Raw genomic sequence first — 27,283 nt, forward strand, 5'->3', positions numbered from 1 at the left:
AAGAAAAGTTAAGTTCAATGTAATGTGGAATTCGAAAATAAGATTGACGTAACACAAAGTAATGAACGCGTAGTATGCATAGAATGCGCGTGTAGTATAATAATGAAGTAATTGATTCGATGTGTAGAATTTGAGGTGGGAAAAGAATGTCGATTACTAATCTTGCATGATGACTTTAGTAGACGCGTTGCTATGTCATATGTACCTAATTATATCGACATGAGCATCCGTTTTCAAGAGAAAAATGTCCTATCGTTGAAAAAAAATCCTTGGGGACACAGAAGGAGCGTTTGAAGCGGGATAGAACACAAAGTTCGGATTCTTCCAGCCAGGTTCTCTGACATTCCGAATTGCAGTCCGGCAAGCAGAAACTTTCATTTCTGAATGCCCTCAACTGTGGGAATGGTTTGGATTACTGGATCTGTTTTGAATGACTGTACGGCTTTAAAACATCGGGAGCTTATATCTAGTCTGCCACATCCTGCTTCGCGATGAATCCTCAATGGGAATGATTTCAGCAAGCTTGTTGATTGTGGTCAATTCGGCGATCGAATGGATCAGAGCTATTGAAAGACCTCTGTTTTCAAGAACACTTATCATCCAGACTCAGGCAATCCTTGATGGGTACATTTATCTTATCAAGAGCGAATGCCCGAGGTGACTTCTCCTCCTGCCTTGTCGATGTGCCTTATATTATTCGCTGGACATCAATAATGGCTCAGGAGCAGATGATGTAACAACAATAGGTATGCTGGCAATCCAAGTAATAACTTTTCCAGAATTACATAAATAAAATAGTAAGCATTCGAACAATGAAATAGGAAGTAGCGACCCTGAGGCCTTTATGGTGTGCAGATTCTCTTCTTCGGACTGACCAATATCCATTATGGCTTCCTGTAATATGCTATTTTTCCTCTCTTGTTAATTATGCATCTTATAGCTGAAGTAATTTCATTAGTACAGAAATTTTGCTAATATGCAGATGATTTCCGAAATTAGTGTGTCCAAAAGCTGTGAAGGACTACGAGAGCGAAGGAAAGTAGCAAGGCACCAAGAAATGCTTGACAGATCAGCCAAGTGGCCAGAATTTTCGCAATGGGTAGTTCGTACAAAGTTGTTGAGGCCATTGCACTCGATACACATGGATTTCTAGAGAAGGTTTGCCCAATATAACTATGATGAAAACCGTTGCGTGAGTTTGAATCGCTAGATTCAGGAAAGGGGTTCAATCATGGACTTGCACAGATATTCACATGTGTCAATACACATCATCAATTAGTCAAATGGGACACGGTTTCCATGGATATTGATCATCTAACTAATAGAAACCCCACATCCGGATTGACAGCAAATTAGGACTGAGGATTGGCAAAATACCACCAATAAGCTCCCTGCAATTTGCTCCCCTCAATATAATTCCTCTTGTTAAGTTTTTCATTCGGACCATGAGCCCCATCATCTGACATCCCTACTGGCAATAACATGATACTCTTTTCCCCCAAGGCCTTTTGCAAATCAAGTGTTACTCCAATACTACAAATTTGTTATATTGTCAGCCAAAAACTCCACACAGAGATCCAAACTACCACAACCAGAAAAATAATATAAACTAACCTTCCACCTTCCCTCGTCAAATCAGGTTCAGTATGATAAACTTTCTGCGTAGCCGCCTTTCCAGCCTTATAATTTGCATCATCAGGCGAAGCAAGCCAATACGGAGCCGTTTCTCCAAACTGTTTCGCTGTGCATGTATTTTTGCTTCCAAGTTTTTCAAACTCTTGGTAGAGATAATTGATGGTAAGATCGGAAACGGTTTCCTGATCCATGGATGGCACAGTGCGGATGGAGAATTTGGCGGTTACTTTGGGGTAAATGGCGGTGGTTTGGTCGGGGCTGGAATCTGCGCCTGCGATACCGTGCTAGAATTGGGGATTTTGGTTATTTTCTAGTTCGGAAGGAGTTGGATAATAAGAGCCCGGTAACAGGTAAAGAGGTAAAATGTCACAGATGAGATATTAAAATCATAGATAGTATTAGACATTGAAAAGTACAAAATGAAATAGCTGACTGAACTTACGATAGTAAGAGATGGATACCTAAACCTATGCATGAGAGTTTCCTGCGGATTATTATAGATATTCGCATCGCTGCCAATAATCTGTTGGAAATCCTGCGTCGAAAACTCTATCGTAGTATATTCCTCCACCTCTTCCTTCGACACATCATCCACAAGTTCATTAATCCCCGGAATCAGAATTTTACCCTGAGAATCCACAAGTTTCGAAAGCAGAATCACTAGATCTGTCATGGGCTCATACACACAACCTCCAAACATTCCGCTGTGGAGTTGCACACCTGCATGTTCCACTGTGAGATTGAAGTAATTAATACCGCGGAGTCCATATGTCAAACATGGTTTCTTGGTCGTAAGCCAATAATTGTCAGAAATGCATGCAGCATCGACATGTTCAAAGAGTTTGTTGTTAGCGATTGCAAAGTCTGCGAATCCGATGGATCCAGATTCTTCCATTCCTTCGAAACAGAATATTAGATTGACGGGGACATCGACTTTTGCTTCCTGGTAGGCTTGGAGTGCGTTGAGCCACCCGAGTACGGGTCCTTTGTCGTCGGTAGCACCTCGTCCGTAGAGTTTCTTGTCTGGATCTTCGCCTTTTTCTGTGATGGTCCAGGGATCGGTATCCCACTTGAAGATTAGATGATCAGTAACACCCGTCAAAAAAGGATGCGAGGAAATAATGAAAGTGAAGAGCCGAAGCGTGATCGGTAAACATAAATAACTGCTTTATCCCGCATTGCCGACATAATCGAAAATAGAGAATAGAGAATTTAATAAACAAATCAAACTTACACCTTCCCCCGGAGGCTGAACATCATAGTGTCCATAAATCAAAATCGTCTTCTTCTTACTCTCGTACACTTTTGGATATTTAGCAATAATAACATCCGGCAACTTAAGTTCTGTTTCTGGTTCCTTTCCCAGCGAATGTCGTTCCACAGATGCATTCAGCTTCGTAAGTTGATCTGCCAAAAACTCCGTTATCTAATACGCGTCAGAATACAAGCTTGCAAGATCTCCAAGTAGCAAAGGAAGATACACATACAGCGACCACATGTTTGCGTCCCTCAACGGTTCGCTCGGAAGAGATTGATGGGATTTTGATCGCGGGTACGAGGCCTAGATTGTAGTTAGAATATCTGTAATTTCATTATATGCAGACTTTCTTTTTCAACTCACGATCATGGATAATGTTGAAATTGGGAGCGGTAGCGGTAGCAAGCTCGTCAATCCTATACCACGCGCGAAGAATTCAGTAATTGGTAACGGACTCACGAGTTCCTCCTCCATAGACCCAATACTTACTTCTTGAAAACAAGGTCCAAATTATCGGTAGTCATGGCTCACTGTAAGATAAACCACTGTACTTCGTAATAAGAGACAAGAGATCCGAAAGGGAGAGCAAGGTATATACGATTCTTCCGCAATCCACAAGCTCAACAACAAATTTTTCAATTTTCAAAACGGTGCTCACACTTGGGCAAAACACAAATGAAAAAGACAATAACACTTAGGCCGAACTATCAATGAAATATATACACAACCTCATCACCATTTCACAGCCGATCCTCTCATAAAAGTTACACCCATGTATGCATGTACCTCTTTGCCCCAGAGTGCTGCAACTAATCTAATACCTTCAATCCCACACAATAGCTTCAGCTAGTATGAAATTTCAACGTCATCACATCACCCAAGTACCACTCCACTGACGACACATCTCCCAAGTATCACCTCTTGAAATGCGGGGGACGCCTCACGAATCACTCATCACATCTCGCGCATCGCAGTTGCAACTTGCAGATGCACTCGCATCACACTGTAGCACGGTATCGCAACACCCAAATACACTAGCACATACGTCGTGCTCCCAATCTACCAATCACAACCGCGGGGTTCCTGTAAGTTGTTCCACAAACGGATAGCAGACTCGGTAGACGTAGCGAATGCTTGTAGAACTACACAATCGTGATACTGTTGTACAGATACCCATTCTAGTTCCGTCCACTATGATGTTCAATGACGAGCTGAAATCTGGGGATTCGAACGACCGTGTACGTGTGTATAGGAGAGGGAGTGGTCATTGCAGATCAGCTTGGATGATGTTGTTTGTATGCGATGTGATGTAACCTCATATGCGATCAATTATGAAAATGTATTCTTGCATGTTGGTGAAGATCACAGAAGATGCGCAGGAGAATATGCATTACTGTCACCATGAGGCTCCGCGAGTCGGGGTCTGATGACGAAGTTACAAGGGATGGGAATGGCTGCTATCGATCTTTTGAGAAAAGTGCAGAAAGATTCGTAGTTCAGATTGTCTAAAGATAAGATATCGGAGATTTGATGCTGAGTGAGGGGGACAGTCATGACTCGAATACACCGTGAGAACATCCACAGAACAGGCAACCATTTTGTCAACTTCACCCTGACTCAAGTCTCCAAAGCTGGATATGAATGTGAAGTTGATTTACCCGAGTAACCGAACTAACAAATGCTTAAGAAACCCCCTAAATTTCAACCCCTCAATGTCTAGGATAATCAAAAGGATAATCCGCGCCCGCCATTTGCCTAGCAAAATACTCACTCTTCGCATTCTGCTCCTTAATAAAATCATAAATGTATCGAGGCGCAACCCTCTCTTTCCCCTCTGGCAGATTATTTTTTCCCGAAATGGGCTGTCCCAGTTTCTCCCAGAAAGATATTGCGCCCTCCCAATGCTGCTTGCAGAGTTCTTTATCCTCGACATCATTTTGTACTTCCAGACCCAAAACCTTGGGCACCGAATGCGTGTGTGATTTTTGCGTATTGGGGGTGATCTTGATGATAGAGACGTAATCCACATCTGAGCCGATTGGCCGAAGATGGTTCCATCGATCAGGAATCTGCGAAATGACAATATATTTCATGATGTCTTCTCTCTCAGCTTTATTGTCTTTGGATATGCTCATTAAACTAGCGGTTCCATTGAGCACGGTATTGGCAAACGAGAAGCCAGTGGCAAATCCTGAGAATCCAAGATAGTGACTATTGACCATGCTAGCCGCGACGCTGACGGGGATATCAGGATCGCCCTTTTCGATACCCTTGAGACGACCTAGAACGGGTTCTTGCACATGACCATGCACATACAAGGCTTCTGGCTCATCGTTGCATGGGAAGATTTTGCCAACGAGATAACATACTCGGATGAGAAGTAGCGGTTTCGCGTACGACACCGTAGATACATACACTCAAATTTCACACCGCATATCTTGCACACTTGTGAAAGGTGATACACCATAGTACATTTGCGCTAAGCCTTTTCTATTGCCATACCCTCATCTCTTCCTATTGATTATCCATGGGAAGACGATATTCACCTGACAATCATACCACCAAAGCCAGTAATACACAACCGCAAATGTCTTATTGTTCCGTTACCTCTAACTCTCGGGTGTCCAAACACTAGAGAGCTTTCTCTCGTTGGCCAACCACCAGCCACACCACAAATAAAATAGAAAGGTAAATATGGTCTGACATCCACGTGTTCGATGCCCAAACTCATTTGCAAGCTCAAATTTGGGCACGCACTTCGTACACTGCTCAACCAAGACATCACAAATCTTCTTCGATTCAGATACACCCACGCATACCCGCATCATGACGAACCGTGTGGGTGGACCATTCTCATCTATGTATCGACGGGAATAATACAACATGACGAGTCGACTATCGGTTCCAAATTTATCCGCTGAAGGTTCCTGCACAGAGACCGATTGAACGGCATGCAAATATCTTATTTCCGCTTCATCCTGGCCCCAAGAAATTGATTTGTCGTTCCTGTAAATATTCAGCGCGGAAAATGCATTACCCCGCAGTATCGTGTTTCTTCATAAGAGTTAGTATAGCCCGATTAATGTTAGACGAGCGTGCTATATCAAAGCTGATATGCACCGATACCAATAAAGAATAATTGATGACGCGAGATCGAGGCAAGGGATTAAGGTTAATTGCGGACCCGTCAGAACTTTTACCCGCATGCCACTTTCGTCTCTCGACTTTTCTTCTTTTCTAGTGTACTCGTAACGCTGCAGATACGATTGGCTGGTAGAAATAGTTTGTCATTGTTAATACAATGAACGTTAGGCGGATGCGGGTACTACCGCTTTTAGTGTTGGTTCTGTGGCGCTGTGTTCTAGTTCCTGATCAGCAGTGCTCGTGCTGCCAGAAAGTATGCAGCTTCGACGCTAGTGAAAATCAGACAGACCGAGAAGCAACTCCATTTTCAAAATTCTTTCTTAAAACAAGTCATCAACATTTTTGATCGTGAAGTATATAAAAGTATTGATAGGGTTATGAATGTGCTACACTTAACTTTGTGGACTTCATAATGTTATTCATATTGTTATTCGTTTCTAAAAACAACGGTGTTTTGAGGAGAATTTCAACTTTAGCGAGTTTAGTGGGCCGGATGTTCGGTCCAGTGCGTCAAATTAGTGTTCTTGTAGTTTACCATCTCGTGATGTGTATCTCTAGCTTCAGAGATGTATACTCTCTGGCAGCACGAGTGGAAAACAGACTGAATTTATGTGGGTAAAAGACTTGTTTTTGTCCCAAAAAAGACAGGACGAAAGAAGATCCCGTATACCAACTAATTCTACTGTAGCAACTTCCCTTTGTATTACTCAATCCTTCTGCAATGTTCACCCAAATGAGAACCTCAGCTAGCACTAAAATTTCTGCTATTTCCATTCTGTAATGACTCGTTACAGAGCAGAAAATCGGATGACATTTCTGAGGAATCCATCTATCTACCCTGAAAAGGAAAGGGTTCCCACCATTCTCTCACTGCTGGCAACAACTATGTAACAATCTTATCCAACTTGACAACGAGAATGGCTACAATAAGTTCAGAACACTCATAGCTATCATATGACGCATGACTAAGTGTAATGAACATGTCTTGGAACCATTTGAGCCCCTCATTCCTATTCCAAGCACTCGCATAATTACGACCACCGCGTACATACGACTATTGAGTACTGTACTTTGAAGACCCCATTCCAATCTCCCAATCTTCAGCCCGCCTCCAACGTATCCTGTCTAGGCAAGCATATGCAGTCCTTCGTGTATCAATGTAACGAGAAACAAAAATGCGTCATGGGTCGTCACTACCGACTGAGTGAAGAATATATAAAGGGTTGCTAGAACCACCATGAATGCTAAAATCCCAGATCTAAACAACTCCTCAATCAATCAATACATCCTTACTCAACACTGAAAAGACATACCCATTATCCATCATCCCTCCATCCTAAATCTTGAAAAACCCTCCACCCAAACCAACTCACCATCACCATGCCCACCTACGCCCCCATCGTAACCGAGCTGCGCGACGAGCTCCTCCGAGAAGTCGACGATCTCGACACCGCCGTGCGTAACGCCCTCACCTACGACATCCCCGACATGAAAACCTACGGCATCACCTCCGGCAAAGGCTTTCTCGATTTCGCAGACTGGTTGGTGCGCGGCTGGATCCCCACCGAGAGCACCAACGGTCGCGACATCTACTACATTCTCTGCATGTTCTATTTCGTGCTTGCGCAAGAACCGTTCGGCGTGCGTCAGACGTCCATTCTTCCCAAGAATGTTAATAAGCCACTCACTCCGCTCTCGGACTGGCTGGTTCGATATGCCAAGGAGATTGGAAACTTTATGGATAAGCCCGAGTCATGGAATGAGACTTCCTTGACGAGCTACCGAAATTCTCCCCAGTTTCGTGTGTTTGAAGCTGAAGACCCAAAAAATTGGAAGACTTTCAATGAGTTCTTCTACCGCAAGCTTAAGGAACCTCGTGAAATCACCTCACCAGAAGATGATCGCATTATCACCTTCCCTGCTGATTCCACTTTTGCCGGTGCCTTTTACATCACCGACGAGTCCGAGGTAGTACTTAAGAATCTCCCTTGGAAAGTCTCAGACTTGCTCGGTAAATACGGGAAACAGAAAGTTCCAAACTTCGACGACAAAACTACATACGGAGAATTGTTCCAAGAAGGAATTTGGACACATTCTTTCCTCAACACCTTCGATTATCATCGACAACACGCCCCTGTCTCTGGAACCGTTGAGGTCATCGATGTGATTGAAGGTGCTGCCTATTTAGAGGTACTCGTCGAGACAGACAAGAAAGCTGGAGGGCACAACTACCTTGCACCTCGACGTCGCATTTCCCCTCGTATGAAGAAGCAAGAGCTCAATGGAGTCACCACACTCGACGCTCCTGATTCACCCGGTTATCAATTCTTGCAAACCCGTGGAATCCTCATTATCAATAATGAAAATTTGGGACGAGTAGCTGTCATGCCTATTGGTATGGCGATTGTTTCCTCTGTCAACATGAACATGGAATTAAAGGGCCAGAAGATCAAGAAAGGAGATGAAATTTCGCATTTTGCTTTCGGAGGATCGGATTGCGTCATGATGTTTGAGCAGAAGGCCAGAGTCTCCAATTTCCCGGATATGGAGGCTGGTGAGCATTTCTATTATGGCGAGAAACTCTGCAAGGCTCATTACAAAGACAACGTTCCACTTCATCTCAAGAACAAGATTGCCGTCAATTAAACCATTAAGCACTGTCTCGGTTGTGTTGTCATTCCTTTGATGTTTGGCGTGGTAGTTACGGTATCCATTTATCTTAGCCAGCTTAATACATCGAACTTTGATCTGGTAATCACACCAATCGTCTTTGACCGAGTGATATTGTAATTTTGAGAAAACTTGCGAACCGTAAAATTGGAACAAAGTAACAATCAAAGATTGAATCCATCCACCATCAATTTCCCTACTGCTTTAAGGGCACAGGCGGTGGCACTTGATGAATAGCGTGTATACCCCTTCATCATATGCCACAACTAAATCATCACATACTCTCACGATGAAGAACAATAAGCTCTCATTACTCCACTGCAACAACCACTTGGAAGTCGTTCATTCAACAGAACATGCAAAGACCCTCTGATGTCTTTTCGCTTCTTCGATTTGGTTGCGTGCACATATTATATCATACACTAGACGTGGGAATTCCGGCGGAGACTTGAAGATGATTATTGTCATGAACTTTCGTGATTGCATTAAAATTATCATTGATCATCTATAGTCTATGCCATCATGCTATGTAAGAAAATCACTCCAGTATCTCTGATAGAAAAAAACTGATTTTCTCCACCAGCTGCCTAGCAGCCTTGGGATTTCTCCAAAAGTGCTCTCCATTAGCGATCTCTTCGTACCTGAAAACTACTCCGTTCGCAGATCCTCTGCTTTTACATAAACTCAACAGTTTTTCAGTCCAGCCTGGAAGCGAAAGTCAGTGCCCGTTGATTCAAATTTTTCATAACAATTGGCTTTTACTCACGTTCGACAGTTTTAACTTGAACGAAAAGATCACCGGTCCCATAGATAACCAAAGTAGGATCAATTGTGAACTTGATGTTGTTATCTATTTTGTGGCCTTGCTTTCCGAAAAGGGAAGTCAACTTGAAGCTCCCAATACTGGCCAAATTGTTGGTTATGCCATCAGGAGGTAAAGGGGAAACGAGTAGGTAAGCAACTTTGAAATCACTTCCAAGAATTTGCTCGATATTGGCATCTTCTCTATCATGAGAAGATCTCTCTGGAATTCCCACATCCATAACACTATCTTCGCCCGGATCAATCGACGAAAGGTGGCTCTCTCCTCTCCTTGGCGACCCGTGATGAACAATAGACTTGAACTTGTCCATGCTCTTTCTGACCTTCATCGGTGCATCCACAGAAAACGATCGTCTCATTCCAGAACCATGCATATCATGACTAGCTCTTCTAATATCTTCATCGCCGCCCATTCTGACTCCTGAGCTAGATAATCGACTTTTGTGATTTACCATCTGTTCTCCTGATTGAAGACTACGACCTCTCCGATGACCTCCAGCTCGAAGCAGTGAATATGTAGCTTCGATTGTTTCATTCTGTTGAGTGGCTAAGAATCGTGCTCGAGATCTTATGTCTGCGTATGGACTGCCAGAGGCTGGTTGCTGAAAAGGAGATAGCATGCCAAGAAGGCTCGGCTCGAGATTTATGGTGATGAGGGATCCATACGAGTAGCCGGCAAGTAGTAACAGAGGCTGTGCATTATCGCTCTCAATGCCTGATCCTGCGAAGGTATATCTGCCTGGAAGACTATCATTCGTAGGTTGCATTAAGCGTTCTGACGGCACAGGAGCGAGGGCGTGGAGTTTGGAATCAGACTGTGCAAACGACGAGGGTCTAGATGAATATGGCACAGAAAGGTGATGCAAATAGGTTACGATGAATCCGAGAAATGATATATAATCCTTTTGTTCGGGCAAGGAGGACCATGAAGTGTGCCCTTTTGAGGAGCCCGCACCACTGGAAATATTAAGTAAGTCTAAAGTTCAAGCACATGATGATAGATGGGTAGTTATATGTACCGAAAATTGAAGGTTCCCACAATGAATCCATCATTCAAAATGGTAGAAGCAATCAAACCAACGACCGCATCATCGTAACTTCCTCCCAATGGAGCGTAAGGATGTGCAACAATAGCAGCTTTCTTTCTCCATGGTAAAACCTGTGAAATGGAGTTGGGTGTCAGACTTGACGGATGGTAGATACGACACTCAAGATTCAGATTATCGTGGACAGAGGGAATTGTGAAACTCAAAGTAGGTGGTGGTAGCATGACGATTGCGTTTCCTGAGGATGGACAATCTCATCCCAGGAGTAAGTTCAGTGGAATTGCTGTTGGCATAATGAAGTAAACCTCTCCAAAGTACTATGACATCAATGTCAATTTCCTGTGGTGATGATTAAAGTCGAAGAATATATGTTCAAACTGTGATGGATTCGAGATTGGAAGATGAACATGATGAGGTGGAATAGTTTAAGGCTGTTGCGCCCCCACTAGCCTGTAGATCTCCCGAACGTAGCCCATAAAGAATCGCTAACTACCAATACCAAGGTATTCAATGACGGGACGAGTACCTGGTGAAGTAAAGTTGCATATAATGAATAGGCATGTACAAGACCTGCATTAAAAAGATATGAAGCCATTAACATCAGTCAAATCAAAGCCCAATTGACCTTTCACATGTAATTTCTGTTTCGAAACAGTTTTCTGTGGATTACAAGACATAACCATAGATGATAGGGCTGAGCCGAATTGGCTGAATATAGACTTGTAAGCCTTACATATAACGAGTTAGACAAAACACGTCCGTTTACTGAGGTTTTTTTTGCTGTTGAAGAGGGATAGGAAAGTAAAAGCCAAGAGAGGTCAAGAGATCTTGAAGATCTGATAGAAATAGAGAGGAAAAGGGGAGAGTGTGGTGTAATGGAGATCCAGGTAGAGAGGGGCAGAGAAGGATATAGTTAAAGTCTAGTAGGAAAACTCGATTTCGGGTCTTTTCGGCTGGCCCTTCGGAACATGGGGTATCAAGATGTGGAGATGCCCTCTGAAGAAAAATATACATAGTTCGCAATACATCTTCTGTATCTGGCTACATTTTCATTTTCTTCCTTTGCCTGCAAAAGCATCCTAACTCATAGAGAAGAGAGTACCTCCCGTCAACCTTTACCATATCGTCGTTATACCGCCACCTTCAAGCGGACTTGTCCACACAAAAACGCCCAAAACTCCATGGGATCTCGACCCCTATCGATCGTTCTCCAAATCGCAAGGTATCTGCCGTGAATTCATTCCCTCTGCGCATCTGAGATGCATGTACTTTTTCTCGCATATCCGCACCGAAGGCCCCAATCATCTCTTTCTCTCGAAGAAGCCGGATGACCCTGCAAAGGCTACCGATGTATCCATAACCCATTCGCCAACTCCCAGATATTTCTCGATCCAACCGTTGATTTCTTTGTTTTCGGTGACATCTTTCTTAAGACTGGGTCTAGAGTCCCGAAGGATGGGAATTGTTAGCCTTCTACACCGCCAGATCAAGAAACCCAAAATTTGCATCTGTAGTGCTAGTTGATCATTTCGCAACATGGTCGCAAAGGAAGGTATAGGGGTTAACACACGTTAAACCAGTTGATCTCTTCATACCAGCCAAGAATGCCGAGACTATATCCAGAACGGTCAGTATATTTTCTACCTTTTCGCCGCAAGGAGAACCGGGAGGGAGGGAGGGAATAGTTACATAGGACAGCATCAAATGCATAATGAGTAAGTCTTCCGAGCTTTCCCGCGAGTCCAAATGTCAGTAAATTGAGGAAGAACTGAGCTGATTAGGTTCCCAAGTTCTGAAAGACCTGAAAGCTTTAGGGGGGGCAACTAATTACCATATTTATGATTTGGAGGGCGAAGTTTATACGCTTCTTGAGATAATAGTATGGAAAAGATAATGTGAATTATCCGGAGCCCGACAAATGTTTGATGCGCAAAAGGTTGGCTTATGATTTGCTTGTTTTGGATTCCAAGGTTGTTATGATTTGAGCTGACTTTGAGATTGGGATAATAGGTAGTCTCGGATATATTCACCGACGAGATATCAGAACTTAAAACCTTGGAGCCTTAGAGCCTTAGAGCCTTAGAGCCTTAGAGCCTTAGAACCTTAGGATAAGAAACTAAGAAAGGTAGTTGTTGCCTTTCATCTTAGGCATCCAGGCCGAATCTCGGAAGTTTGAAGCTTGAGCGGACGCGGTCGATAGACTATGGAGTACTCCGACGAGCGTCCAGGCGCCCAGGTGGGTTCCTGTTACATTTTAGTCTTTAAGTTTTGGCATTCAGGACCGAAAGAATGGCCGATACTACTACTTAGCTAAGATCTCCACTAGTACCTCATTTGGACTAACGCACATCTCTATCTGCTATCGGACCTGAGTTGCCCAGTCTCGAGCCATTTTCGGTATCAAAAGAAGCAAAGAATGGGCAGACAACAAAACACGCATTTCACCAAATGGCAGCCCAAGGTATTTTGTTTCATCCGGGGCAAGGGATCTCGAGACACAGGTACCGACCTGTACAATTCAATAGTTGTCATTGCATGAGAGAAGGTAGAGAGAAGATGTATAGGTAAAATGTACACGGAGCGTCGGTAAAGAGGAGTGTGAAAGGGATGGTACTTGTTCCCACACACACACACCACCTCTATCTACACGTAAGTATCTGCTAGGTACCTACCTAGACACACATCAGTGAACAGAGAGGCAAGAGAGGGGAGAGAGGGGAGAGAGGTGAGAGAAATAATAATTCATTCATTATCAATCGTTTTACCCTTTGCTGCGTAATTCACTCGAAACAATTGCATGGCGAGCCAAATAGCCACCTCCCAAGACCCCAGGTACACCAATACCTAAAAGATATTTGACATAGAAATTCAAAAATTCACTATCACGGACCTACCGGCCGGTATCTCGCTGGACCCTTCACTCCAATGTCACCTCAAACAGATTGATGTGGGGTTTCACACCAGGCAAATCTTCGAAGTGGGATAAACATAGTGGGTGAGATGGCTAGCTTGGAGATGAGGGGGAGTCGATTAGATTTTTTGCAAAAAAAGGAAGATTCCCCCTCCTCTCCCCTCCAAGCTCCTTCAACCATAAAAGCTTCTCAACACAACCACAAGGTCGTTAGATTATATTCTATTCGTTCTTGTTCTTCTTCTTCCTCTTCTTCCACCCAACTCAACATCTTGTCAACTGGTAAGTTTATCATTTTATTTCCCTTTCTCTCCCCTTCCTATCCCTCTGTATGCCGCTATCATTAATATACTTCGGGGGATTGGTGACCCCTTGTGCTTTGTATTGGATCTCAGCTCAACAATTCAAATATTGGCATTCTTGGGCTGTTTTATCGTTGTCCGTGTCTTTTAATCCAGCCAACAGATTGGCAGAAACACGGCACAACACCAAACTAATAATACACTTCCTTTTCCTCTCTCTGCATATTTCAATACTTTTTGTTTCTTTTTCTGTACCTGTCAAGAGCATTTCATTCAACCTTTTTCCTGCATTTTCCTAATTCGATTGCTCACATTTAAACTGACGAATTGAAAAAAAAAGGCTTTTTAACAGTTGCACTTACCCCCACCACATCGAATTCTACCTACATATTCCTCTCCCTCAACCTCCCTCTTGATAATTTTACAAAATGGCCACCGCAATGGATCACTTAGTTACTGGAACCTCCAAGATTGCTTGGTTGGCAAATCTCAACACTGAGTTCAAGCCTACCAAGAACTATCGCCGTACTTCTATCATCTGTACTATCGGTCCTAAAACCAACTCTGTCGAAGCTCTCAACAAGCTCCGTGTGGCTGGTCTCAATGTTGTCCGCATGAACTTTTCCCACGGTTCATACGAATACCATCAATCCGTTATCGACAATGCCCGTGAAGCCGAGAAGGTTCAACCAGGACGTCAACTCGCCATTGCTTTAGATACCAAGGGTCCAGAAATCAGAACTGGTAACACAGTTGGTGATGCTGATATCCCTATCTCTGCTGGATCAGAGATCAACATTACAACCGATGACAAGTATGCCACTGCTTGTGACGAGAAGAACATGTACGTATAATTTACAACAAACATTTCATCATAAGAGTATCCAACGCTAATCTATTCCGACGCTTTTCAGGTACGTTGACTACAAGAACATCACCAAGGTCATCGAACCAGGACGCATCATCTATGTTGACGATGGTGTCCTTGCTTTCGATGTTTTGGAGATTGTTGACGAGAAGACCATTCGTTGCCGCGCAAGAAACAACGGAAAGATCTCTTCCAAGAAGGGTGTCAACCTCCCAAACACTGATGTCGATCTTCCAGCTTTGTCCGAGAAGGATCAAGCCGATTTGAGATTTGGTGTCAAGAACAACGTCGACATGGTCTTCGCCTCCTTCATCCGTCGTGGTGAGGACATCAAGTCAATCCGTAAGGTTCTCGGTGAAGATGGAAAGCACATTCAAATCATTGCCAAGATTGAGAACAGACAAGGTCTTAACAACTTCCCTGAGATCTTGAAGGAGACTGATGGTGTCATGGTTGCTCGTGGTGATTTGGGTATCGAGATCCCAGCAGCTGAGGTTTTCGCTGCTCAAAAGAAGATGATTGCAATGTGCAACATGGCTGGTAAGCCAGTCATCTGTGCTACTCAAATGCTCGAGTCCATGATCTACAACCCAAGACCAACTCGTGCTGAGATCAGTGACGTTGGTAACGCCGTTACTGATGGCGCTGACTGTGTTATGTTATCTGGAGAGACTGCTAAGGGAAGCTATCCTAACGAGGCTGTCACCGAGATGCACGAAACTTGTTTGAAGGCTGAGAACTCCATCGCATACGTTTCTCACTTCGAGGAGCTTTGCAACCTTACCGAACGACCAGTCAGTGTTGTCGAATCGTGTGCCATGGCAGCAGTCCGTGCCAGTTTGGACATCAATGCAGGTGCTATCATCGTTTTGTCCACCAGCGGAGACAGCGCACGTCTTCTCTCCAAGTACAGACCAGTCTGCCCTATCTTCATGGTTACCCGAAATGCCAGTGCATCCAGATACGGTCACTTGTATCGTGGTGTCTATCCTTTCCACTTTGCTGAGGAGAAGCCAGACTTTTCCAAGGTTAACTGGCAAGAGGATGTCGACAGAAGAATCAAGTGGGGTATTGCTGAGGCTCTCAAGCTTAAGGTATTGGCTCAAGGTGAGAGTGTCGTCGTTGTTCAAGGATGGAAGGGTGGTATGGGTAACACCAACACGTAAGTTTTGATCATGCCAAATTCATTCTAAATCTTCGCTAACCTTTTTTTCTAGTCTCCGTGTCATCAAGGCTGAGCCAGAGAACCTTGGCTTAGAGCAAATCTAAATAGCAAGGGAACAACTTGAAATAATACCATCATGAACTTGAGTTCATCTATAGAAACGATATACCCGAACCTCACTTCGCATCGAACCAAGCTTCGATGCTTTATACGGCCTCTCGAGTTCGTACCGTAATTAGTTTTACCATTCCTTCATGCTTAAAATGGTTATGATAATGAAGAACAAACAAACCAGAAGGTCACGGATTGGGTGCAAACGTACAGAATGTACTGCCTTGTTTATAGAAGAATACCAAATGCTTTACCGCCTCAAAATGTGATTTTTATGACATTCTATGGTTCGTCCGACGAGAGTGATACTTTGATAACGAGATATCCCCATTCCTTTGAGCTTTCTTCGAAGCTACGCAATTCTTGGGCTCCGAAGTTTAAAAAAAAACAAGCATGATGATTTAACATAAGACAGACTTATACAATACTCTTGAAATCCCACACTTGAATTTGATTGTAAAGAGCGCCGACACAGTCGAAAATTATGGCCTTGCTTGCGTTCAGCCTCGTCTTCGTGCACGTCCCCAACGAGGCTGATCTCCGCATCTTGTGCCTGTCGCATGTGATAGAAGCCACTGCTACTTGTCTAGATATTATATACTCAATGATTCAAACTGGCAATCCTGTTTATCCAGCTTGATTCACATTTATGCATGTGCTCATATCATTTCAGATAGTGGTCTGCAACTTTAACTAAGTAATCGCAGCTGTTCCAATTCTATTGCGTTTCCCATTCTAATACTCTTACATTTCTCCGTTCGAAGCCAGCTTATAGCTACGGCTCTCACAATCGAATCCATCACATCACATCACAGCGGTGGTAGCGAATACATGTTAATCCTATAAGATATCCTCTAGACGATTCTTTAACCGTTCAAGAAGTTACAAATCTTCGTAATACCAAAACATCAGATATCAACAAAAGAAAGGGCTCAAATCTCGAAAACAAAATGTCCCGCTCCCGTAACTCATTCTTTAGCAACTCTTCAGGAACAAATGATCAAAATCATCCTCTTCTGTCAAGTGTATATGATCCGCATAATGATGTTCATCTGCAAGACCTCTCTTCCCCTTCAGCATCGAGAGCTACACCGAGTCCACCGCCAGAATTCTATAGGGATATGAGGTCACCTACTAGTGCGAGTGCGAGAACACTTTCTCCGAGACCAATCTCGGAATCGGGATCTGCGAGTAAATTTAAAGGCAATGGGAAGGCGAAGGGAAGGAGAATACAATTTGCCGCTCCTCCACCACCGATTGTAGGGAGTGTTGCTGGGTTGGGTAATATTGGGAGGAGTTTGGATGGGAGTGGAAGTTCTCATTTGAGAGGGAGCGTGGTTCGGGAAGGAAGAGGAATTGGAATATTGAAAAGTGTGGGGAGTGCTGTGGGAAGCTCGGCGCAAAATGACAGTCTTTTGGGGTTGGAAAGGAGAGAGCGAGCTTTGCAGGCGGAATTACAAATGTTGCTCGATGCGCAGAGTGAGGGTTTGATGCAAGGATTCGGTGGAGGTGGCAATAGAGAAGAGCACAGTGGAAGTAGCACGCCTACGACAAGGTCATTACAACGGGATAGAGATAGGCAGGGAGGTAGAAGTACAGAAGGAGCTCATATGCGTACAATTCCTGTTCGACAGCCAAAGAGAAAGTCGGTCGGACTAAGAGGATCGAGGAAAGGGCTGTTGAGGAATATGGGTCTGTTGGCAGGTGTTAAAGTTGAGGAAGGAGAATTGTTAACGGAAGAAATCAAGAGGAGAGAAATGTGTATTGCAAAGACGAAAGATTGGAAGATCAGAATCGACGAGGTTAAGAGAGAAATTGGCGAATTCGTCTCAGCAGACATAACAAATAATAGAGTCTCTTCACCGAATGAAGAAAGTCATCAATCTCCTCGTGCAAGCAAATCCGAAGAAGATCGAGAGATAGCCGAACTACGAACTGAAGAACGGGCTGTCGAAAACGAAATCCGAGAGACGGAAGATAGGTTGTTACAAATGAAAGCCAGACGGAGCTGGCTGGCAGACCGAATTAATGAAAGAGTCAATCAGAGAGAATCGCGATTGTCTAGTTATCGTGGTGCGTTGAGGGAAGTGGAATCAGAAGTTCAGGAATTCTTGACGAGACCGCCGACTATGGTATCGATTAGTATGGGGAATGAAGAAGGATTCATGGCACTGCCACCCAAACGACGCACATTAGAAATGGCAGAGGAATGGTGGAGTAAAGAGATTAATTCTTTGCAAGCCCGAAAACTGGAGGTGCAAAAGGAAAAAGAAGCCCTAGAAGATGGAGCAAAGCTCTGGGAGGAATCCGTAAAGACAGTTGTGAACTTTGAGGATGAATTGAGAGAGAATATGAAGAGCGGAAAAGTGGGAGATGTAGAGGGATTAAAGATGCAAATCGGAAAAATGAAGACGGTGATAGGAAAGTTGGCTGAAACGGAAAGAGTGGCGGAGAGCAAACGCTGGAATTTGTTGGTTGTGGCTGTGGGTGCGGAATTGCAGGCTTTTAAACAGGGAGAGGAAATTTTGAGAGAGGCGTTGGGGAGTATGGGGGGAGGAGATCATAGTGATGATTATGATTATGGTCGTGATATTGATATTGAGAAGGCGGAATTGAAGGGAGATAATGATGAGAGAAGTATCGATACAGATATGGAATTGAGAACTACTCACTCGAGAGATGGAGAATCAACGACTGATGATGATGGGTTGAAAGAATTGCAGGCGGAATTCGCAAGGCAGGAGAGAAGGGAAGGGGGGATGTTGGGAGAGGGGAGAGTTAGTGTGGATAGAGAGGGTGGGGATGTAGATGCGGATGCGGATGCGGATGTGGAAGAAAGTGACGAGGAAAAACACCTGAGGGAGTTGATGGTGGGGCATAGTAGAGAGGATGAGGAGAATGATACGGATCATGAGGGGTTTTGATTGGTTGGAGTTGGAGTTGGAGATGGAGTGGTAATATGGTTAGGGTTGAGGATACATGTACTATTGATACCATGGGGGTTTCTTTTCTTTTATCAAGAGATTGCGTAAAGTCGATTATGAATGATTGAATGAATGCATGAATTACATACACACACATATATATATAATATACGCTTTTCGCAAATCCCACATCATTCCCCATCCTCGATGAATTTTTCAGAAATACTCGAGTGTAGAGATCAGAGGAGATGAAAGAGATATGTTGTACTGTATATATATAGAGATTGATCCCATTCCATCCCATCCCATCTCACCCCTTCCCTTCCCATCACCCTATTAAAAAGATTCTTCACCCAACTTAATTTAACTCAACTTGACTTAATTTCTTGAAAATTTAAAAATGCAAAAATCCAACCCAATTTCCCAGTTCCAAATCCAAAGCCCGGTTCCGGTCCTATACATAGATACATAGGTACATAGGTACATACATACATACATAGGTACATACGTACGTACTCCCACCAATCCTATTTCATCTCACCCCAATCCAATCCGATACATTCCATCCACCCTGACCAACCCATCCCAATTTCCCTCCTCATCCCATCCCATCATGCACCGCACACCTCTTCACCGCCCACAACTCCCAAAACTTCCAATGCTGCTTCAACACGACCTCGCTGCCCTGCTCTCCCAAATCCCCCATCGCATACCCATCCGCACACTCACAATTCATTTCTTCTTGCCCCACTCCCCGCTCCCCATTGTGCTCTCCTCTCCTGTCCCTATCCCTCTCCCCCACCTCCACCCCCCTCTCCTTATTCGACGAAGCAGACGCAGAAGAAGAAGGTAAATGCACCGAACTACTATGATGACTCAACGTACGATCTCCAATCGCTGTATCTTCGAAATCTACTTCCTCGTCGCTCTCGCCGCTCGAGTCGTCGAGATCCATGTCTGCATCGATGGGGTTATTGATAATGGGATTATTTCCCTGGTTTCCGGCTCCCATTCCAATGCCAATTCCGCCTACCCCTCCGACTCCATTACCGATTCCATTTGTACCTCCCCCTACATATCCAATCCCTCTCAAGCTAACCCACTTCAATTCCCGCAGCTCTCTCCTTAACATCCGCACGACTTCAATCCAACTACTCCCCTCTTTCAATTTTACACTTCTGAGTCTCACGCTCCTCAATGTATATTTATGTCTCCTGAGCAAACCGATAATCTCCTCACTATCCAAATGCCATGCTCCAAACCCTAAATATCTCAGATTCTCCCAGGTGACATTATGAAAAACCGCTTCGAGGGGTACATGAGCAAGTGGTCTATTAGACGGGAATCCCACATGAAGACCCTGAATCTGATGAGCTGAAGTGAAGAACGTGTTGAAGAGAGCTGAAAGTTGATACATTTTATCATCCGACGGTTCCTGTATTTGAATTTCTAAACAAGTAAGTCTATTTGCCAGAGTGGATATTGTGTTATGGGAATGTGAATTTAGGAGAAATGGAATACGCGGATTGACGAAACGGGATGAGAAGCGCGTTGCGGGGGATTCGGACTCAAGAAATGCGTAGCCGAGAGCCCGGGCGGAATGTTCGCATGCAGCTGTCCATTCCAGCGGGTCGAGATCGAGAGATAGAATTGGGTCGGTGATATTGTTGTTATTGTTGTTATTTTGAGAAAAGGCGATCCAGCGTCTTTCTCGGAGGAAGGAAGACCAATCCATATCTACTCTATCTTGAACTCTCATCAGGCGAATTTGTTGAAGATGCTTGAACAATCGAAAGGCACGTAGTAGACTCTGTACATCAATCCTATTATTGATGATGGTAGACTGTTCACGTGCTCGTGATAATACTCGAAAAATAGTGAGCTCATCCTTGCGACTGCGATCAAGCTTTGTTCGAAGCTGCTTAAGCGATGGTCGAGATCTATCGACTTGACGTGCGTTGCCATTTACTTGTTTAAGATTCACTTGTCTCTCGAGATCAACTGTCGCCGCGTGTGTCTCATCGAATAAAATCTGAAGTTGACTTAGACCTTTAAACGGGTTAGCGGTTCTTCAAAATAATAGGTAAGACCAGAAAATACCTCGATGGTAAAAAACAGGAATCATGTAAGAGAACTTCTTGACATGTTCAGCTAAATGAGGACGCTCTTCTATCAAGAATCGTAACCGATTGAAACCAGCATCGGAGCATCGAATGGAGACACGGGCAAACTGTCTTCCTAATAACAAACTGTAGAATTTCCTGCATGTACGGCTCTGATAACCTTGTCGTTAGAGATGTAATTGGGGATTAATAACGAATAAAAAGATCCATACAAGAGTTGTGGTAATGTTTGTATCCTCTAAGGATTGTGGTGGCATAGATTGAAAACTCTCTACACTTAGAGAGGCTCTATGGTCAATGGGAATCAATTTCCCAGAATTATGAACCAGATATTCAAGGATGTTCTCTAGAACCTCATTCGAGAGTTTGAATATAGGTGTAAGCTTGGATTTAGGCGTTCGCGATTTACATAAGGAATATGCTCTGTGAAATCTCCTCTGCGTCAAGCAGAAGTTGAGCACGTGTGGCGATTGAGTCCATGGATTCCAAGAAGGCGGTCTTTCATTAAAATCTTCGTAAAGTAATTGCAAAAAGATTCGAGAAAGGATATCATCTGGAAGTCTCTCAATAGATTTCAAATCGTCCATCTCGAGGAGTACAAATGTGATGACTGGACGAAGAGCACTTTTTTCTAGAATGACTTATTAGAAAATTTTAATATGATCTATGCAGTCTTACCTCACATAACGAGCGTATTGGGGTAGAATGTTCTTGAGGTTATTCGGAGAATATGCAAGGATATAACTAGAAATAATGAATGTATATCAGATTGTTACATCATAGTGGGTGAAATTGAGTGCCGGCACTCTATGTATGAAATTCGATTTCAACGTCTAGCAGCCAGGTTTTATGATTTCTGACGTGTCGATGCGTTTCGAGGGATCACTCGAGGGATATTTCAACGGACAAATGTGTGTGGATGGATCCCTCCTCAGATATTTATTAGAATTTTATTGTCATGCAGATATATTGCTTGTTTTGGGTTTGGTTGGTCAGAATGATTTCATGGCCTTGCTGCAGCGGCTTGTGGGTTACCGATCGTTCGGTGCAAATACAATCATGTGATCTTGGATAAAAACCAATCAAGTATGAAAGGATGAATATTGAAAGGGTGTAATTGATATAATTTGATACAGGAAAAGATACAGATTTACTACAAGGATTCGCCCATTCATGGCTGCATGGAATGACAACGAATCGTAGGTCAGCGGAGTAATGGATCGTCCTGATTATTGTATAGCGAACGAATTACGGGTCAGAACACGATGGTTGTGGTCCTCAGGCCCTAGCACGGGTAGGTGTCTAGACAAGATGATAAACTACGATGCAGACAAATTAGATAAACTTATCTAATTTTCCGACATCTCAAATGTAGATGGACAGAAAGTGCGATGCATACGATTAGATGGTTCGTCAGATAAATGAAGGACAAATTAGACCGATAAAAAGAAATAAAAATGTATTAACCCAATGGTTAAAGGGTTAAAAGGGTGGTTCTTGCTTGCTTATTATGCCCATGACCTAGTCTCAAGGCGAAACATGGATCGAAAATTGAGAACGAACGGCTTGTTAATGTAGAATGTAACTGAAGGCAAGTGAATGCAACTCTCAACCATTTCTGTCGAATTTAATACATATTCGATAATAAACCTAGTCCAGTAGAGACGCTGATTTGCTCTTTTTAGTGTGGATAGATCCTTCCACAATTATTGGAAAAAGGCTTGAATTCATTTGAACCTATGCATCTGTGAACCTGTGCATTTGTGAGAGAAATATGATTGGATGATGGGCGCTTAATTCAAGAGTCCCCGCATAACTCAACTCCATTGCACCACACGAGGAGAGATGTCTGAAGGACCAGCTTTCATTATATAATTCTCCGCGGCTTGATAAAATAGAGTCCAATGGATGTTCCATCCGGTTGCTTAATTGGAAAGTCCCTCGTCAGCATGGTTTCTAGGCGTTGTTGAATCATGGAAATGGTACTATAAGGTCGTAGTCGTGGGCATCGATACCCAGACGCCATTAATACGTTGAATCAATATTGAAAGCTACGTTCCAGACAAAGTGAAGCGGGAAGAGATGAGACGATGAACCCTGTCGGATGGTGATTCCTATGCATGAACTCTGTATTTCTGCAAATGACGTGCATATTGTGACGGCACAGCAGGCTCAATATTGGGTCGAGAAATTCTGCACTGAAGACATCACTCTACAACGTTATTTCCGACAACAGTAGTACTGTATTCATCCTTCTCCTTAATATAGGCCCCGGCCAAGCTGGGCTATCTATGCAGAACGAGATCTCGCGAGGTAAAGTTTTGATTAGAGTGACGATGTCCGGGCGCGATCCGCCATCTGCTTTCTTATTGCAGTACTACTGATTTTCGAAGCAAAGTCTGATGTAGGAGTCGCCTCGAGACCAGCTTGCGCATCGAGCACATCGACTTCATAAACTTCTAGTGCCTTCCAGCCCTTCTCGACTCTTTTATCATTCACTGCTTGTCCGCCCGACCTAGTTTCTCCAGACACAACGAGTGCGGTAACGGATTCATCCGTAATAGTTGGCCCATAAGCATCTTGAATTTCAACACACTCGATAGTGATCGAGCAAGCATTGAGTTTGGTATGTGTTGCTCGACCATTTGAAATTTCCAATGGAAATGTTTGAATTGCTTCCTCCTGACTAGTCTGCGTGAAAGAAAGAATCGATATGAGGAATTCAACGACGTCATTTTGTCGTTCCTCCCAACTCTGCAAGTGATCGGCATATTTTTTATTCTTCAGCAATTCGTCCCCTGTGATACCGATGATCAATCTCCGGGAAGCGTCCTGAAGGCCGGCGGCTGGTTGTAATAAAAGTGCCGTAGCTGTAAGCAGAAGTTTGTGGCCCGCATGAAGATGATCAAACGTGCCACCAACTGCCACCACAGTATGGGAGGCAGAAGAATTTGGTTGTACAGACTGTAGAGTATTTTGAATCATGCTCACTCCACCACTGACCATTTGAAATTCTGCACGTAAAGGAGGACTAATCCCATTTGCGCAATGTAGAAAGTCTCGAAGCAAATTTTGTCCTTCCTCGCCTTGCACTGAAAATATTTTGCTCCATTGGCGTCGAGTACTTGCGAAGAGAGGAAGTCCAACGATAGGACCGCCAGCCAAAACCCCAAGACTGGCATCACGCCCAGAATTCTTGTTAGTGGAAAAGCGTGTAGAATCATAGTCCAATAAAACGATGCGAAAATCCACAGCGCCAGGTAACTTGGATGTAATATCAATATCTTCCTTGGCACATATGGAACAGATCAAGCTGTACAGACCACCCAGTAGCCTCTCCACCTCATTGTAAATTTGAGATCTTGGTTCCTTCAACCGATCCTTGAAACTTGACGAGGCAAGTGCAATTATAAGCTTGGTACTTGACGATGAAGTTTTAAGACTCGAAAGTACCGCTGATAATGATGAAGAGTATGCAGCACTGAGAGTTGCTGGTATAGCTGGTGCGGGGTGTTGAGGGAGCAAAAGTAGGGATTGTGACATGATCGCCAACTAGGTATCTCGCCGACACACTGAGACTTATTAAATCAATCTAGATCTGATATCAGGATCGAATGGAAATGTGAGTGCAAGGCTGCGTGTATGAGAGAACAAGGTAATAGGAAGAGGGTTGTTTGTGTAGGTAGTTTGTGAATGCATCCACGAGTTGAATACAAGCAAACAAATAATAATAAGTCAGTCAATCACTCCATACAGGCTTCGAGGGGTAATTTTTAGCCCAGCCTTATCAGATGTGATGTTAGGCTCTGTTGTGTCCACCAATGCCATAAACTTTGGCTGCTAATGGCCTAATCAAATCAAAAGCCCCATCAGCCATGCCACCATAACCTTACAAAGTACATACCTTCCTGGGTACCTCCATACTTTCATACCAATGATATAACTTCCAACCTTAATTCTCCCACTTTCTCATTCCGAAACTCCATCAGATTGGGCAGTCAGTCTTGTTGTTGTTATCATTGTTATTACTACTACTGCCACTTTTGTTGTTGAATGTAGGGGAAGGGAGCAAGCAGCCACTCAATTGTCTGACATTTGACATTGAATAGGTAATTTATTCCCTGCGCCTGCGCCATGCCTTTCGATTCTTTTAATATTCACTCAAACTCTCGATCGTCTTCATCGCAACAAAATGCTTTACCGGGACATTCGACTTCGGGAGGTATATTACAAGCCGCAGCAAATCTAGGTACTTTTGGTATGCCTTCATTGTCTAGCTCTGCCACAGGACAATCTGCACCACCACCACCAACAACATATGGTTTACCCCATCCAAATTCTTCCATGACGACCACTTCCAACAATACATCAATGAATCAACAGTCTCAACAATACGAAACACCAAGGCGAGCTCGACACGCCGACGAGCTGCATTCAAATATGTCTGCGCAACGAGGTGCTTTATCTCCAAGAGATTACGGTGCAAGTGGTCCACGTATGACTTTAGAGCAAGCCACTCCCGATTCATCCCAATATTCAAATGCAGCACCACTTCCAGGTACTCTACAACCAGGAAGACCAGGTGTGACTTCGACAAATACAGCCCCTTCAATACCCACGATATCGCAAGATCAATATTCAACCCCCTCACGATCCGCAGGTCTTTCGCATAATTACACTCGATCTAGCCCAGCGGCAGGATTTGATAGTCAAGGTTTTGCAACATTTCAAGCAACCACACCGGGCGGGTCTGAGCAAAATACACAAAAATATACACCACAAGGCTCCCAGAGAACCGTATCCAATACTCCTCTTGGGCTTGCAGACATTCGACCGCGTACCGATTCAACACTTGCCGAGGGCTTACCTGGGGCCAATCCATATTCATATGATGGTACCAGCGCAGCACCTACCAACAGCAACTACCTCGCGCCGTGGGCTCTATATGCATTCGACTGGTGTAAATGGCCAGCGCAAAACAACGATGCCGGGAAGGTCGCAATAGGAAGTTATCTAGAAGACGGACATAACTTTGTAAGTTTATTGATTTCACTTTGAGCCTTAAGCAGATAAATCAGTGCTGATATTAATTATTAGATTCAAATCCTTGATTCCCATATCGTTCCCACCCAATCTGAATCCTATGTACCTGGAGCCCCAAAATATGGACTTGAATTTACGAAGGTTGCCGAAGCCACACATTCATATCCTGTAACTCGCCTCTTATGGGAACCACCATCATCGCAAAAGCAATCTACAGATCTACTAGCTACTTCGGGTGACCATTTGAGGTTGTGGTCGCTCCCATCTGAAACTCCAGTCGCATCGGCAAACAACACTATCGGAGGACGCACTTCTAATTCCGGTCGAGACCTACCTCCTAGCAAACTTACGCCACTAGCCTTGCTATCTAACTCAAAAACACCAGAACATACTGCACCTCTGACCTCCTTGGATTGGAACACTGTCTCGCCTAGTTTAATCATTACTTCAAGCATAGATACGACATGCACCATATGGGATATTCCCACATTGACTGCCAAGACACAACTGATTGCACATGACAAAGAAGTCTTCGATGTCAGATTTTGCGCAAACAGCGTGGATGTTTTTGTTAGCTGTGGAGCTGATGGAAGTGTGAGAATGTTTGACCTCCGAAGTTTAGAGCACAGTACCATCATTTATGAGCCAACTACAAAGGATGATAAAGGTACGATTTATGAAGCCAATGTTAGGCATTTTACTAATTGCACTCATAGATACGAGTCCTGGTGGTGGCAGAATAAGTCCAACTTTAGCCCAGCAAACTATGTCCTATGCACCCCCTTTACTACGACTAGCAGCGTCGCCACATGATACCCATCTCCTCGCTACATTCTCACAAGATTCCAACATTATTCGTATTTTGGATGTTAGACAGCCTGGTCAAGCACTCCTTGAACTTCAGGGGCATTCCTCATCCATAAACTGCATAGAATGGTCTCCAAACAGGAGAGGTACTCTTGCTTCTGGAGCTGATGATTCTTTGGTTCTTATTTGGGACCTACTGAGTCCCAACACTGCCCCTCCTGTTGGTCCTAGCATGAATGGTGCACCAGTATCTGATAATTCTCGAGGACCCACTGCCAGTTGGCAATGTGATTACGAAGTGGGAAATATTAGCTGGGCGCCTCGAAGCAACTTGAACAATAACGAGAACGGCGATTGGCTCGGAGTAAGTGGAGGAAGAGGTATCTGGGGTGTGAAACTGTGATGAATTATGATGAGCTTTCAGGTCGGCTATTAGAACGGAGCGTAGCATTAT

At 43.8% G+C, this 27,283-nt stretch overlaps 10 protein-coding genes across 10 annotated transcripts; 4 read left to right on the plus strand and 6 right to left on the minus strand.

Moving 5' to 3' along the window:
* Positions 1 to 1,352: 1,352 nt before the first annotated feature.
* Bfra_000145 (putative glutamate carboxypeptidase protein) lies at positions 1,353 to 3,417 on the minus strand (the record flags this gene model as incomplete). Its single annotated transcript, XM_037330592.1, has 7 exons — positions 1,353 to 1,533; positions 1,615 to 1,919; positions 2,078 to 2,704; positions 2,870 to 3,061; positions 3,123 to 3,196; positions 3,257 to 3,309; positions 3,383 to 3,417. 7 exons carry the CDS (start codon positions 3,415 to 3,417, stop codon positions 1,353 to 1,355), a joined length of 1,467 nt encoding a protein of 488 aa, XP_037196925.1.
* A 1,185-nt stretch (positions 3,418 to 4,602) lies between these two features.
* On the minus strand, positions 4,603 to 5,225 carry Bfra_000146 (putative flavin-nucleotide-binding protein; the record flags this gene model as incomplete). Its single annotated transcript, XM_037330593.1, has 2 exons — positions 4,603 to 5,174; positions 5,210 to 5,225. 2 exons carry the CDS (start codon positions 5,223 to 5,225, stop codon positions 4,603 to 4,605), a joined length of 588 nt encoding a protein of 195 aa, XP_037196926.1.
* A 2,192-nt stretch (positions 5,226 to 7,417) lies between these two features.
* Bfra_000147 (putative phosphatidylserine decarboxylase protein) lies at positions 7,418 to 8,683 on the plus strand (the record flags this gene model as incomplete). Its single annotated transcript, XM_037330594.1, has 1 exon — positions 7,418 to 8,683. One exon carries the CDS (start codon positions 7,418 to 7,420, stop codon positions 8,681 to 8,683), a length of 1,266 nt encoding a protein of 421 aa, XP_037196927.1.
* A 562-nt stretch (positions 8,684 to 9,245) lies between these two features.
* On the minus strand, positions 9,246 to 10,799 carry Bfra_000148 (putative prolyl oligopeptidase protein; the record flags this gene model as incomplete). Its single annotated transcript, XM_037330595.1, has 3 exons — positions 9,246 to 9,412; positions 9,474 to 10,486; positions 10,549 to 10,799. The coding sequence occupies 3 exons, from the start codon at positions 10,797 to 10,799 to the stop codon at positions 9,246 to 9,248; spliced, it is 1,431 nt and encodes a 476-aa protein (XP_037196928.1).
* A 1,077-nt stretch (positions 10,800 to 11,876) lies between these two features.
* Positions 11,877 to 12,285, minus strand: Bfra_000149 (uncharacterized protein; the record flags this gene model as incomplete). Its single annotated transcript, XM_037330596.1, has 2 exons — positions 11,877 to 12,015; positions 12,146 to 12,285. The coding sequence occupies 2 exons, from the start codon at positions 12,283 to 12,285 to the stop codon at positions 11,877 to 11,879; spliced, it is 279 nt and encodes a 92-aa protein (XP_037196929.1).
* A 1,931-nt stretch (positions 12,286 to 14,216) lies between these two features.
* Positions 14,217 to 16,217, plus strand: Bfra_000151 (putative pyruvate kinase protein; the record flags this gene model as incomplete). Its single annotated transcript, XM_037330597.1, has 3 exons — positions 14,217 to 14,632; positions 14,703 to 15,818; positions 15,874 to 16,217. The coding sequence occupies 3 exons, from the start codon at positions 14,217 to 14,219 to the stop codon at positions 15,923 to 15,925; spliced, it is 1,584 nt and encodes a 527-aa protein (XP_037196930.1). The 3' UTR covers positions 15,926 to 16,217.
* Positions 16,218 to 16,882: 665 nt separating this feature from the next.
* Positions 16,883 to 18,856, plus strand: Bfra_000152 (putative autophagy-related protein 28 protein; the record flags this gene model as incomplete). The annotated part of the gene is made up of 1 exon (XM_037330598.1): positions 16,883 to 18,856. The coding sequence occupies one exon, from the start codon at positions 16,883 to 16,885 to the stop codon at positions 18,854 to 18,856; it is 1,974 nt and encodes a 657-aa protein (XP_037196931.1).
* A 598-nt stretch (positions 18,857 to 19,454) lies between these two features.
* Positions 19,455 to 21,566, minus strand: Bfra_000153 (putative f-box domain-containing protein; the record flags this gene model as incomplete). Its single annotated transcript, XM_037330599.1, has 3 exons — positions 19,455 to 20,905; positions 20,957 to 21,131; positions 21,192 to 21,566. 3 exons carry the CDS (start codon positions 21,564 to 21,566, stop codon positions 19,455 to 19,457), a joined length of 2,001 nt encoding a protein of 666 aa, XP_037196932.1.
* Positions 21,567 to 23,304: 1,738 nt separating this feature from the next.
* Positions 23,305 to 24,522, minus strand: Bfra_000154 (putative pantetheine-phosphate adenylyltransferase family protein; the record flags this gene model as incomplete). The annotated part of the gene is made up of 1 exon (XM_037330600.1): positions 23,305 to 24,522. One exon carries the CDS (start codon positions 24,520 to 24,522, stop codon positions 23,305 to 23,307), a length of 1,218 nt encoding a protein of 405 aa, XP_037196933.1.
* A 591-nt stretch (positions 24,523 to 25,113) lies between these two features.
* Positions 25,114 to 27,232, plus strand: Bfra_000155 (putative wd domain-containing protein; the record flags this gene model as incomplete). Its single annotated transcript, XM_037330601.1, has 3 exons — positions 25,114 to 26,013; positions 26,077 to 26,689; positions 26,739 to 27,232. 3 exons carry the CDS (start codon positions 25,114 to 25,116, stop codon positions 27,230 to 27,232), a joined length of 2,007 nt encoding a protein of 668 aa, XP_037196934.1.
* Positions 27,233 to 27,283: the final 51 nt, after the last annotated feature.

The sequence above is a fragment of the Botrytis fragariae genome (assembly GCF_013461495.1).
Source record: "Botrytis fragariae strain BVB16 chromosome Unknown tig00000001, whole genome shotgun sequence".
In the NCBI taxonomy this organism is placed as follows: domain Eukaryota; kingdom Fungi; phylum Ascomycota; class Leotiomycetes; order Helotiales; family Sclerotiniaceae; genus Botrytis; species Botrytis fragariae.